The sequence below is a fragment of the Neoarius graeffei genome, chromosome 11, assembly GCF_027579695.1.
Source record: "Neoarius graeffei isolate fNeoGra1 chromosome 11, fNeoGra1.pri, whole genome shotgun sequence".
Lineage (NCBI taxonomy): Eukaryota > Metazoa > Chordata > Actinopteri > Siluriformes > Ariidae > Neoarius > Neoarius graeffei.
Genome location: NC_083579.1, coordinates 1,602,513 through 1,616,716, shown reverse-complemented (window position 1 = coordinate 1,616,716; position 14,204 = coordinate 1,602,513). Strand labels below are relative to the sequence as shown.

Below are 14,204 nucleotides of genomic sequence, written 5' to 3'. Positions count from 1 at the left end.
GACGACGTGCTCAGCTGATCGCACCACACTCTGGAGAACCCGTCTGTCCTGCTTGGTGCTGTTCCCAAACCAGGTGGAGATATTTCCTGTCAGGATGTTCTCGATGGTGCAGGAATAAAAGTTCCTCAGCACCCTCAGTGGAAGATGGAAGTCTCTGAGGCACCTCTGATGGAACAGAGGCTGGTGGGCCTTCTTAACCAGGATGTTGATGTGGCAGGACCATGACAGGGTTAGGGTTAGTGTGAAAGCTGTCCACTCTCTCCACCGGGGTCCCGTTGATGTTGAGGGGCTTGTAGTTCCTCCCCTGCTTTGTGCAGAAGTCCACGATCAGCTCCTTTGTTTTGCTGACGTTTAGGAGGAGGTCATTGTCTTGGCACCAGATCTCCAGGTTTCTGATGACCTTATTGCTACTGGAGGTCAGGCCAACCACAACAGTGTCCTCAGCAAACTTGATGGTGGTGGAGTCTGATGAGGTGACACAGTCGTACATGTACAGAGAGTACAGCGGGGGCTCCAGTGCTGAGGGTGATGGGGGGGGTTCCCCACCCTTACTGCCGGCGGTCTGTCTGTTAAAGGAAGTTGAGGATCCACCGACCCAGTAATGGGCTGAGTCCCAGATCCTTCAACTTCATCAAGAGCTTTCAGGGAGTTATTGTGTTGAATGCAGAACTCTCGTCCACAAACAGCATCTTCACATAATTCTGGTGGCTGAGAGCTGTGTGCAGATGTGGTGTGATGGTGTCATCGGTGGAACGATTAGACCGGTAAGTGAACTGTAGTGGGTACAAGTTGGTAGGAAGTGAAGAGGTGATGAAGTGTGTGACCAGTGTTTCAGAGCACTTCGTCACAAGTAAGGTTAGTGTTAGTGGACGGGAGTCATTAGGACAAGTGGGCTGTCGTTTCTGTGGGACAGGAACAGCAGTGGACTGCTTGAAGCCCCTGGGAATCACTGCCTGAGCCAGGGAGAGGTGGAAGCTCTCTGTGAACACCGGTGCTAGCTGGTCTGCACAGGCTCTCAGGAACCTATCTGAGATGCCATCAGGTCCTGATGCCTTCCTGGTGTTCACACTCTTTCATTGCTCCTCTCTCTCTCTCGCGCTGTGTTCCTGAGTCCATCTCATTTCCACTTTCACCAGATGAACAGTGATGCATCAAACTGTCACATTCTGTCCATCGGAGTTCCCTTTAAAACACATCGTCATTGAAATCCCGTCTTCACTCACACTCTGTGTTCATGTTCTCCTCTGAGACACAGCAGTGTGAAAAGCTGATGTACTTCATATTTTAGATCTCATTCTGCTACATTATTGATACAACAGCTTCTTCTCTCTTTCTCTTTTGCTCTCAGTCTTTGTTTCTCCCTCTTCTCTCCCCTGTCCCTTCTCTCTCTCTCTCTCTCTCTCTCTCTCTCTCTTCCACATTACTCCACCTGAGGGTATTAGAGAAGTGTGATGTGTTATATTTCTGTCTCTCCTCATTGCCCCGTCCTAAAAGCTTCAGTTACGAACTTGTCCCAGAAACGCACGCAAGGACACACACACACACACACACACACACACACACTGTCTCCTTCTGTGCCTCAGTGCTCACACTAACATTATTTATCGTCCAGCTGATCACACACCACTCACAGTGTCTGATTAAAGAGAGGGGTGTGTGTGTGTGTGTGTGTGTGCGCGCGCGCAGTAAATCAGTGTCTGGATGGAAGAGATGGAAAAGAGCAGGTGGAATGTGAGGAGAATTCACAACAGACACTGACATTGAAGGGAGAGGAGACACAGAGCTTAGCCAAAACACACACTATTTACAGTCTCTCTCGTCCTCTCGCTATCGCATGCTCTTTCCTTTTCCTCCTGCCCCAGCTGTGTTCCTGCTTTTTCTCCTCTGAGCTGAATATTCCAGATTTCCCGATGTGTTTGAAGACTTCATTCAGGGAAACATGGCGATGTTGGTGTGTCAGAGAGCATCTCCATCGTTCTCTGCAGCACCCTCAACAACATCCCATAATATTTATCCTGATGATATTTCATTTAAACTTCGGTTTAATTCACGTGCTGAGAAAAGAGACTGCAGTTTTATTTTAAGGAAGTAATGCACAGCTGCTGCTGCAGTCGTTTTTATCAGAGATACGGTTTACTTGGATTTCTCATCAGACTGAACGTTTTACTGTTTGTATGACTTTAAATCGTTTTTGTTTGTTTTATTAAAATAACTAATAAGAATGAAATAAGAATTTAATTTGGCCAGAGCGAATCAGACAGCTTTTTGCAGGTGTGTGTGTGTGTGTGTACACACACACACACAGTCACAGTAAATGGGAGTGTGTTTGTGATGAATGCACATTTGATTGCCATGAGTCCTGTTCCAACAGCCAACTGGCTGGAAAAAGTCGGGGTGGGCGGAGTGCACGTGTGTGTGTGTGTGTGTGCGTGCTTCAAATAATATCAGGTGATTTGGAGTGATGATGGATGGACAGATACTCGATTAGACAAGTAGACTCTGGGATAGACAGATGGAGGGAAAGATGGCGAGATGTAGAGAAGATTAAATGATATAAAAATTGAGACTGATGCAGACGCTGTATAAATGCGAGCTGTGGGATGGAGGGGAGGAGAGATGATGCATCAGTGGATAGTTGGACAGAGTGATGGACGGAAATGTTCCAGAAATGATTTAACTTTAATCCTCTCTCTCTCTCTCTCTCTCTCTCTCTCTCTCTCTCTGTGTCTCAGTGTTGGACATGGCCCGTCACGTCCCTCTGTACCGCGCTCTGTTGGAGCTCCTGCGTGCTCTGTCGTCCTGCTCCTCTCTCGTTCCTCTGCTCCTCCCTCTCTCCACCTCCACCACTGAGGAAGAGGAGGAGGAGGAGCCTAATGCTCAGAGCCACACCTCTGTCAGCACACTGTTGGCCAAGATGAAGACCTGCGTCGACACCTACACCAACCGTCTCAGGTCTGTTTATACAGTGCTCAGAGACAATCTGTCTGTCTGTCTGTCAGTATATCTGAGAGTGTTTTCCTGTCTTGGCTGTCTGTATTCTGTCTGTCTGTCTAGCTGCCTCTGTCTGTCTTCCAGTCTGTGGCTTTTCTGTCAGTTTGTCTGCTTACCTGTCTCTCTGTCTGTCTGTCTCTGCTTTTCTCTTTATTTATCTGTCTGTATGTCTATCAGTCTGTTCTACTCGGTCTGTCTCTCTGTGTCGACCATATCAGTATTTAGACGACAGGATTATCCCGTCTCGCCCTTTCTGTCTGTCTGCCAGCCAGCTTGCCCCCTGTCTGTCTGTCAGAAGTAACATCCCGTCTGTGTCTCTCTCTCTCTCTCTCTCTCTCTCTCTCTCTCTCTCTCTCTCTCAGGTCAAAGAAAGATAAGAGTAAAGGAGTGATGAAGGCGGAGCCGTCTGATCCGGAGCCTGAAGGTCTGACACTGCTCGTTCCTGACATCCAGAAAACAGCAGAGATCGTCTACGCTGCTACGACCAGCCTGCGCCAGGCTAATCACGGTCTCTCTCTCTCTCTCTCTCTCTCTCTCTCTCTCTCTCTCTGCCCCCCCCCACAAATTATTCAGACATTAGTCTCATTATTTAAATGTGTTCAGTAGCATTGTGGATATTTATAGAGCTTACTTTATTTCTCAGTTTTTGAGGTTTGGATTAAACTCCTTCAGTTCAGTCAGAAATAAATATAACAGCAATCACTGAAACAAAAAATTAAAAGTTTAATCTAATGAGTGGACGCAAACATGAAATTAAAAATTTTACATTCCCTTTGCGCTGCACAGATCCCACTTTGAGAACCCTGGTTCTTTGGTTCTCGCTTCAAATAGGACAGTGGTGTTTTCTCCGCGCGTGTGTGTGTGTGTTCAGGCCGATCGATGACTCTGTGGGGTAAATCCGTGTGCTAACAGCTCTGAGAGGTGACGGGAACTGGGGGACGGAGGGGCAGACACGTTTAAACCAGTTAATTAGTGCTCGCTCTTTAAAAACGCGAACCTGATGAGCGTTCTGATTGGCTCCTACAGCTCTGTACTGACCTCCATTTTCTAACACCATTAAAAATCCCACACCTCAGCAAGGAATAAAGGAAGCCATCAATCACGTCTGGTGCTTTACAGCTCCTGCAGCCCGAGCGCACGCTTCCGTAACCCTGTAACACACAGACGGACAGCGCCCGTGTGTGAGGGAGCGGGCGAAACGGGGTAAAGGTGCTGCAGCCTCGCACCGACACGGTTAATTGGAACGGAGATGGTCATTATTCAGCGAGACTCGATGAGTCGTGTAGAGGTCATGTAACCACGTACAGGTCGTTTCTCAAAGTGCAGGAGAAATCTGAGGTTGTTAGTGAGTACAAGAGCTGGGAATCTGAAGTGTGTGACTGTGTTCAGAGATCAGACTCGAGCTGTTCAGAAGCTGCGCGAGAGAGACGCGTGCAGGGGCGGAGCTTGTGTAGAACAGAGCCGTGTGTCTGTTGATTCTGGACTTGAATTTAAGCACGTTTTTGGCTCCAGTGAGGAGCAGTATTGAGTCCAGCGCCACCGTCTGACGGTTTAATATTTCACTGAAATGAATCACAGGAGACGCGTCTTAATCAGAGACATCACTCCTCTCAAAATAAATAAATATTTAATGTATAAAATGACAGTTAAATATTATTTGTAAGTGAAGCAGATGAGCGCTCAGTCAGCTTATCCTTCACACCATCAGCATTTCTTTTGCTTATAGAACAACACACTGAATTAACACACACACTCGGGTTATTTTATTAATTCCACACTCCAGTACAGTTCATTAGAAGTCTAAAAAAACCCGACGTCCTCCTGATGGTTACAGTGACGTTAAGGGCAGGAACTGACGGCCGATCCAGATCTCGCGTCATTACTATAATGGCTGTTGGTTATTAAACTCGTTTCTGCCGGTATATCTGTCCCTGGAAAATAAATCTAATTAATAAACCTATTTTTTGCTCATCAACAGAGCGGAAGTTGGCCGAGTGCTCGAGAAAGACAGCAGTGAGACCGAAGCCTCTGTCCAACCTGCGCTCGCTAGAGGAGAAATACGTCGCTGCCATGAAGAAGCTGCAGTTTGGTGAGCGATCAGTGAGATGTTATAGGTTATCATCAGTCTAAATAATCATGTGTTGATTTGTTGAAGGTGTAAGCGCTGCACATCCTGTATGTTTATTACAGAGTACCACTGGTCTTACACAGTTACTGTCACATGACTTTCACCATTAAGACTCAATATGCATGATCAGATTAATTAATTAAAATAAAATTATATTATTGTTAGTCTAATATATTCATTTATTTCTTTAAGCTTTCAAATTTAACAAATCCAATTTAAACAAATGCAACTGGCAGAACTGGACAGAAATTCAGCCATAGTGGTCATTTCTAGAACTGCTCTCTGATTTGGTTGCGGTGGCGTTAGGGGCGGGGGGAACCGTGGCCTGATTTGGGGGCGGGGGAACCGTGGCCTGATTTGGTTGCGGTGGCGTTAGGGGCGGGGGAACCGTGGCCTGATTTGGGGGCGTTGGGGGCGGGCCTGATGATTCATATGTGCAGGTTATTGTTCCGTTCTTAAACAGCACGAAATGCTCCAAACCAAGAAAGAGAAAGCAATGCAGAGAGAGACGCTGAGACAGAAGAGATCGAGGCAGTGATGGAGATCATTCCTTCTTTTCATCCCTTCACTCTCCACGTCTCTGTCCACTGAGTGACGAGCGGAGAGTCAGTCTGCCACAATCAAATTTAACTGAAGTGAGGTGGTGTGTGTGTGTGTGTGTGTGTGTATACACTGTGCAGACTCAAGGTCAAGGCACAGAAGCCATGACTCCTTCAGGTATCAGCAGCACTGTGTGTGTGTGAGAGAGAGAAAGAGGTGCAATACTACTATGCTCTGTGTGTGTGTGTGTTTTCTCCGTAGACACATTTGAGATGGTGTGTGAGGATGAAGACGGGAAATTGGTGTTTAAGGTGAACTACCATTACCTGTCTCAGGTGAAGAACGCTAGCGATGCTAACAGTGCAGCACGAGCGCGAAGACTCGCCCAGGAGGCCGTCACTCTCTCCACCTCCCTCCCCCTATCCTCCTCCTCAAGTGTGTTTGTTCGCTGTGATGAGGAGCGCCTCGACATCATGAAGGTTTTACACACACACACACACACACACACACGCGCGCACACACACACACACACGCGCATACAGTGAGTCTCTCTCTGTCTCTTGTTGTAGTTAATGTGAGCAGCTGTGATCCAACACGGTTAACATCAGTGTGTGATTGAGTTTCACTCATCACAGGTCTGCTTCCCCACCTGCCCTTCCATCCTGTTCCCTTCCCTTAACTTTTCTTTCATTTCTCATTCCTTCTCTTGCCCCAACTTGCCTCTCCTCTGCTCTGCTCTGCTCATGTTCCCGTCACTCTCCAGTCCTTCGTCTTTTTTGATTGTGATAATATAGAACATTAAGAAGTCATTCTCATCCTTCATGAAGAAACACTTCACTGGTATCAGTGCACTATTATAGCAACACTCACTAATAACCAGGCACAGCTCTCCTGATTTTATCTGGTGTGTGTGGGTGGAGCAGCAAAATTTTGTCTAAACAGTGCTAATGTTTGAGTGGGGTGGGTGGGTGGGTGAGTGGGTGTGTTTGCGCCTCATCACTTGACTCGTGTTCTCTCTCCCCCCCAGGTGTTGATTACGGGCCCAGCAGACACCCCATATGCTAACGGCTGCTTTGAGTTTGATGTGTATTTTCCTCAGGATTATCCAAACTCCCCTCCTCTGGTCAACCTGGAGACAACAGGAGGCCACAGCGTGCGCTTCAACCCAAACCTCTACAACGACGGCAAGGTGCGTCTGTGTGCGCACGCGCGTGTGTATCTCTCTACGTCTTCACGTCTGTGGGTCTTTGTGAATGTCGGTGTGTCTGCACGCGTCTGCGTGGCTTTGTCTGTCTGTGCGTCAGCGTGTCTGTCTGTGCGTCAGCGTGTCTGTCTGTGCGTCAGCGTGTCTGTCTGTGCGTCTGTTGGAAATGTAATATGTTGAATTTAAACGAATGTCTTGTTTGTTCTCACAATTTTCCCCCTCAGGTGTGTTTAAGTATTTTGAACACATGGCACGGACGCCCAGAGGAGAAGTGGAACCCACAAACATCTAGCTTTTTACAGGTCAGAATGTTCTCCGGTGTGTGTCTCTCTCTCTCTCTCTCTCTCTCTCTCTCAGTCTGCACAAAGTTGATGTTTCTGAGTAAGGCAGAACCCACAGACTTTCTGTTAGCTGTCCATGCTACATGTAATTTTAGTCTCGTCTCACTTGATGTTCCATTGTTGTCTCTTGTTTCCATGGTTACTCTTATCTTTGCACATTCTGTGTAAGAGTTAATGGCTACATGCTAACTTGATAAATCATAACCTTGATTATTAGCTAGTTTATACCTGGTGGCTGTATTTCCAGTTGCCTAGCAACAGTGTTCTTGCAGCAAATGACTCAAATGAGCGAATCCTGTGAAAGAGCACGGCTTAAACTGATTACGGTTTTAATATAAGCTACAGCAGGCTCCGCCCACAACTACTCCTGGACTTGAAGGAATTAAAATTGGTTCTGGTGACACTGGTGGGAGTATGTTAGAAAAACTTGGTCCTCATTAGCAAGCCGTGTGTGTGTGTGTGAGAGAGATGTCCCGTCCCTGTGGGATTGTCTAATAGTTCATAAAGACGTCTTCATTGATTCTGTAACACCGCATATAGATCTGTGGACATTCACCAATTAAACAGCACAGAAAATCAGAGCGGGAGAGAGAGAGAGTCTAGATCTGTCTATCCTGTTTATTTCTCTCTGTGTTTGTCTCCATATGTCTGTCTCTCATTGCTCGCTCGCTCTCTCTCGGTCTGTTTGTATTAATTGTCTTGGCTATCTGACTGAGCTAATTAACACTAAGGTAGTCACCACTGTCACAGTCACAAGCATTATACTCCTCACCATCAACACCACCAAACCCACCACCAGCATCATACTCCCTGCAGCAGTCACGTCACCGTCGGCATCATACTCCCCACCACCATCATCCCATTACCATCATAATCACCATCACTGTCACCAGCATTATCCTCACCACTACCATCATAATCACCAGCATTATCCTCACCACTACCATCATAATCACCGGCATTATCATCACCACTACCATCACCACTACCATCACCACTACCATCATAATCACCAGCATTATCCTCACCGCTACCATCATAATCACCAGCATTATCCTCACCACTACCATCACCACTACCATCATAATCACCAGCATTATCCTCACCACTACCATCATAATCACCGGCATTATCCTCACCACTACCATCACCACTACCATCATAATCACCAGCATTATCATCACCACTACCATCATAATCACCGGCATTATCCTCACCACTACCATCATAATCACCGGCATTATCCTCACCACTACCATCACCACTACCATCATAATCACCATCACTGTCACCAGCATTATCCTCACCACTACCATCACTGTCACCAGCATTATCCTCACCACTACCATCATAATCACCAGCATTATCCTCACCACTACCATCATAATCACCAGCATTATCCTCACCACTACCATCATAATCACCAGCATTATCCTCACCACTACCATCATAATCACCAGCATTATCATCACCACTACCATCATAATCACCAGCATTATCCTCACCACTACCATCATAATCACCAGCATTATCCTCACCACTACCATCACCACTACCATCATAATCACCAGCATTATCCTCACCGCTACCATCACCACTACCATCATAATCACCAGCATTATCCTCACCACTACCATCACCATTACCATCATAATCACCAGCATTATCCTCACCGCTACCATCACCACTACCATCATAATCACCAGCATTATCCTCACCGCTACCATCATAATCACCAGCATTATCCTCACCGCTACCATCATAATCACCAGCATTATCCTCACCGCTACCATCACCACTACCATCATAATCACCAGCATTATCCTCACCACTACCATCACCAGCATTATCCTCACCACTACCATCACCAGCATTATCCTCACCACTACCATCACCAGCATTATCCTCACCACTACCATCATAATCACCAGCATTATCCTCACCGCTACCATCACCACTACCATCATAATCACCAGCATTATCCTCACCACTACCATCACCACTACCATCATAATCACCAGCATTATCCTCACCGCTACCATCACCACTACCATCATAATCACCACCATTATCCTCACCGCTACCATCACCACTACCATCATAATCACCAGCATTATCCTCACCACTACCATCATAATCACCAGCATTATCCTCACCGCTACCATCACCACTACCATCATAATCACCAGCATTATCCTCACCACTACCATCACCACTACCATCATAATCACCAGCATTATCCTCACCACTACCATCACCACTACCATCATAATCACCACCATTATCCTCACCGCTACCATCACCACTACCATCATAATCACCAGCATTATCCTCACCACTACCATCACCACTACCATCATAATCACCAGCATTATCCTCACCACTACCATCACCACTACCATCACCACTACCATCATAATCACCAGCATTATCCTCACCACTACCATCACCACTACCATCATAATCACCAGCATTATCCTCACCACTACCATCATAATCACCACCATTATCCTCACCGCTACCATCACCACTACCATCATAATCACCAGCATTATCCTCACCGCTACCATCACCACTACCATCATAATCACCAGCATTATCCTCACCACTACCATCATAATCACCAGCATTATCCTCACCGCTACCATCATAATCACCAGCATTATCCTCACCACTACCATCACCACTACCATCATAATCACCAGCATTATCCTCACCACTACCATCACCACTACCATCATAATCACCAGCATTATCCTCACCGCTACCATCACCACTACCATCATAATCACCAGCATTATCCTCACCGCTACCATCATAATCACCAGCATTATCCTCACCGCTACCATCACCACTACCATCATAATCACCAGCATTATCCTCACCGCTACCATCACCACTACCATCATAATCACCAGCATTATCCTCACCGCTACCATCACCACTACCATCATAATCACCAGCATTATCCTCACCGCTACCATCACCACTACCATCACCACTACCATCATAATCACCAGCATTATCCTCACCACTACCATCACCACTACCATCATAATCACCAGCATTATCCTCACCACTACCATCACCACTACCATCATAATCACCAGCATTATCCTCACCGCTACCATCATAATCACCAGCATTATCCTCACCACTACCATCACCACTACCATCACCACTACCATCATAATCACCAGCATTATCCTCACCACTACCATCACCACTACCATCATAATCACCAGCATTATCCTCACCGCTACCATCACCACTACCATCATAATCACCAGCATTATCCTCACCACTACCATCATAATCACCAGCATTATCCTCACCGCTACCATCACCACTACAATCATAATCACCAGCATTATCCTCACCACTACCATCACCACTACCATCATAATCACCAGCATTATCCTCACCACTACCATCATAATCACCAGCATTATCCTCACCACTACCATCACCACTACCATCATAATCACCAGCATTATCCTCACCACTACCATCATAATCACCAGCATTATCCTCACCACTACCATCATAATCACCAGCATTATCCTCACCACTGCCATCATAATAACCAGCATTATCCTCACCGCTACCATCACCACTACCATCATAATCACCAGCATTATCCTCACCACTGCCATCATAATCACCAGCATTATCCTCACCACTACCATCACCACTACCATCATAATCACCAGCATTATCCTCACCACTACCATCATAATCACCAGCATTATCCTCACCACTACCATCATAATCACCAGCATTATCCTCACCGCTACCATCACCACTACCATCATAATCACCAGCATTATCCTCACCACTACCATCACCACTACCATCATAATCACCAGCATTATCCTCACCACTACCATCATAATCACCAGCATTATCCTCACCGCTACCATCACCACTACCATCATAATCACCAGCATTATCCTCACCACTACCATCATAATCACCAGCATTATCCTCACCGCTACCATCACCACTACCATCATAATCACCAGCATTATCCTCACCACTACCATCACCACTACCATCATAATCACCAGCATTATCCTCACCACTACCATCATAATCACCAGCATTATCCTCACCACTACCATCACCACTACCATCATAATCACCAGCATTATCCTCACCACTACCATCACCACTACCATCATAATCACCAGCATTATCCTCACCGCTACCATCACCACTACCATCACCACTACCATCATAATCACCAGCATTATCCTCACCACTACCATCACCACTACCATCATAATCACCAGCATTATCCTCACCGCTACCATCACCACTACCATCATAATCACCAGCATTATCCTCACCGCTACCATCACCACTACCATCATAATCACCAGCATTATCCTCACCACTACCATCACCACTACCATCATAATCACCAGCATTATCCTCACCACTACCATCATAATCACCAGCATTATCCTCACCACTACCATCATAATCACCAGCATTATCCTCACCACTGCCATCATAATCACCAGCATTATCCTCACCGCTACCATCACCACTACCATCATAATCACCAGCATTATCCTCACCACTGCCATCATAATCACCAGCATTATCCTCACCACTACCATCACCACTACCATCATAATCACCAGCATTATCCTCACCACTACCATCATAATCACCAGCATTATCCTCACCACTACCATCATAATCACCAGCATTATCCTCACCACTACCATCACCACTACCATCATAATCACCACCATTATCCTCACCGCTACCATCATAATCACCAGCATTATCCTCACCACTACCATCATAATCACCAGCATTATCCTCACCACTACCATCACCACTACCATCATAATCACCAGCATTATCCTCACCACTACCATCATAATCACCAGCATTATCCTCACCACTACCATCATAATCACCAGCATTATCCTCACCGCTACCATCACCACTACCATCATAATCACCAGCATTATCCTCACCACTACCATCACCACTACCATCATAATCACCAGCATTATCCTCACCACTACCATCATAATCACCAGCATTATCCTCACCGCTACCATCACCACTACCATCATAATCACCAGCATTATCCTCACCGCTACCATCACCACTACCATCATAATCACCAGCATTATCCTCACCACTACCATCACCACTACCATCATAATCACCAGCATTATCCTCACCACTACCATCATAATCACCAGCATTATCCTCACCACTACCATCACCACTACCATCATAATCACCGGCATTATCCTCACCACTACCATCACCACTACCATCATAATCACCAGCATTATCCTCACCGCTACCATCACCACTACCATCACCACTACCATCATAATCACCAGCATTATCCTCACCACTACCATCACCACTACCATCATAATCACCAGCATTATCCTCACCACTACCATCACCACTACCATCATAATCACCAGCATTATCCTCACCACTACCATCATAATCACCAGCATTATCCTCACCACTACCATCATAATCACCAGCATTATCCTCACCACTACCATCATAATCACCAGCATTATCCTCACCACTGCCATCATAATCACCAGCATTATCCTCACCGCTACCATCACCACTACCATCATAATCACCAGCATTATCCTCACCACTGCCATCATAATCACCAGCATTATCCTCACCACTACCATCACCACTACCATCATAATCACCAGCATTATCCTCACCCCTACCATCATAATCACCAGCATTATCCTCACCACTACCATCATAATCACCAGCATTATCCTCACCACTACCATCATAATCACCAGCATTATCCTCACCGCTACCATCACCACTACCATCATAATCACCAGCATTATCCTCACCACTACCATCATAATCACCAGCATTATCCTCACCGCTACCATCACCACTACCATCATAATCACCAGCATTATCCTCACCACTACCATCATAATCACCAGCATTATCCTCACCGCTACCATCACCACTACCATCATAATCACCAGCATTATCCTCACCACTACCATCACCACTACCATCATAATCACCAGCATTATCCTCACCACTACCATCATAATCACCAGCATTATCCTCACCACTACCATCACCACTACCATCATAATCACCAGCATTATCCTCACCACTACCATCACCACTACCATCATAATCACCAGCATTATTCTCACCACTACCATCACCACTACCATCATAATCACCAGCATTATCCTCACCACTACCATCATAATCACCAGCATTATCCTCACCACTACCATCACCACTACCATCATAATCACCAGCATTATCCTCACCACTACCATCACCACTACCATCATAATCACCAGCATTATCCTCACCACTACCATCACCACTACCATCATAATCACCAGCATTATCCTCACCGCTACCATCATAATCACCAGCATTATCCTCACCACTACCATCATAATCACCTGCATTATCCTCACCACTACCATCATAATCACCAGCATTATCCTCACCACTGCCATCACCACTACCATCGTAATCACCAGCATTATCCTCACCACTACCATCACCACTACCATCATAATCACCAGCATTATCCTCACCGCTACCATCACCACTACCATCATAATCACCAGCATTATCCTCACCGCTACCATCACCACTACCATCATAATCACCAGCATTATCCTCACCGCTACCATCACCACTACCATCATAATCACCAGCATTATCCTCACCGCTACCATCACCACTACCATCACCACTACCATCATAATCACCAGCATTATCCTCACCGCTACCATCATAATCAGGGCTCGAAATTCATATATTTTTTCCCCAGCCAGCCGGACTAGTTCCCTTCCAAAGTAACTCGCCAAAATTTGTTCATGTATGAATTTTACTTCTGTCAAAAAATAACACAAAAGAGAGTCGTTCCCATTGTTCACGACTAATGTGCATTTATTTCAAGACCCGAGTATTTTGATGCTGTTGTTAA

General features: G+C 46.0%; 1 protein-coding gene across 9 annotated transcripts in view; it reads left to right on the top strand.

Annotated features, from left to right (window-relative positions):
• Positions 1-14,204, top strand: part of birc6 (baculoviral IAP repeat containing 6) — a 133,310-nt gene that overhangs the window by 105,324 nt on the left and 13,782 nt on the right. For all 9 annotated transcript variants that reach the window (XM_060933236.1, XM_060933233.1, XM_060933231.1 and 6 more), the window contains exons 66-71: positions 2,733-2,952; positions 3,354-3,499; positions 4,970-5,080; positions 5,921-6,138; positions 6,687-6,848; positions 7,088-7,165. In XM_060933236.1, the coding sequence (XP_060789219.1) occupies positions 2,733-2,952; positions 3,354-3,499; positions 4,970-5,080; positions 5,921-6,138; positions 6,687-6,848; positions 7,088-7,165 (935 nt within the window). The remainder of the gene's footprint in view (positions 1-2,732; positions 2,953-3,353; positions 3,500-4,969; positions 5,081-5,920; positions 6,139-6,686; positions 6,849-7,087; positions 7,166-14,204) is intronic.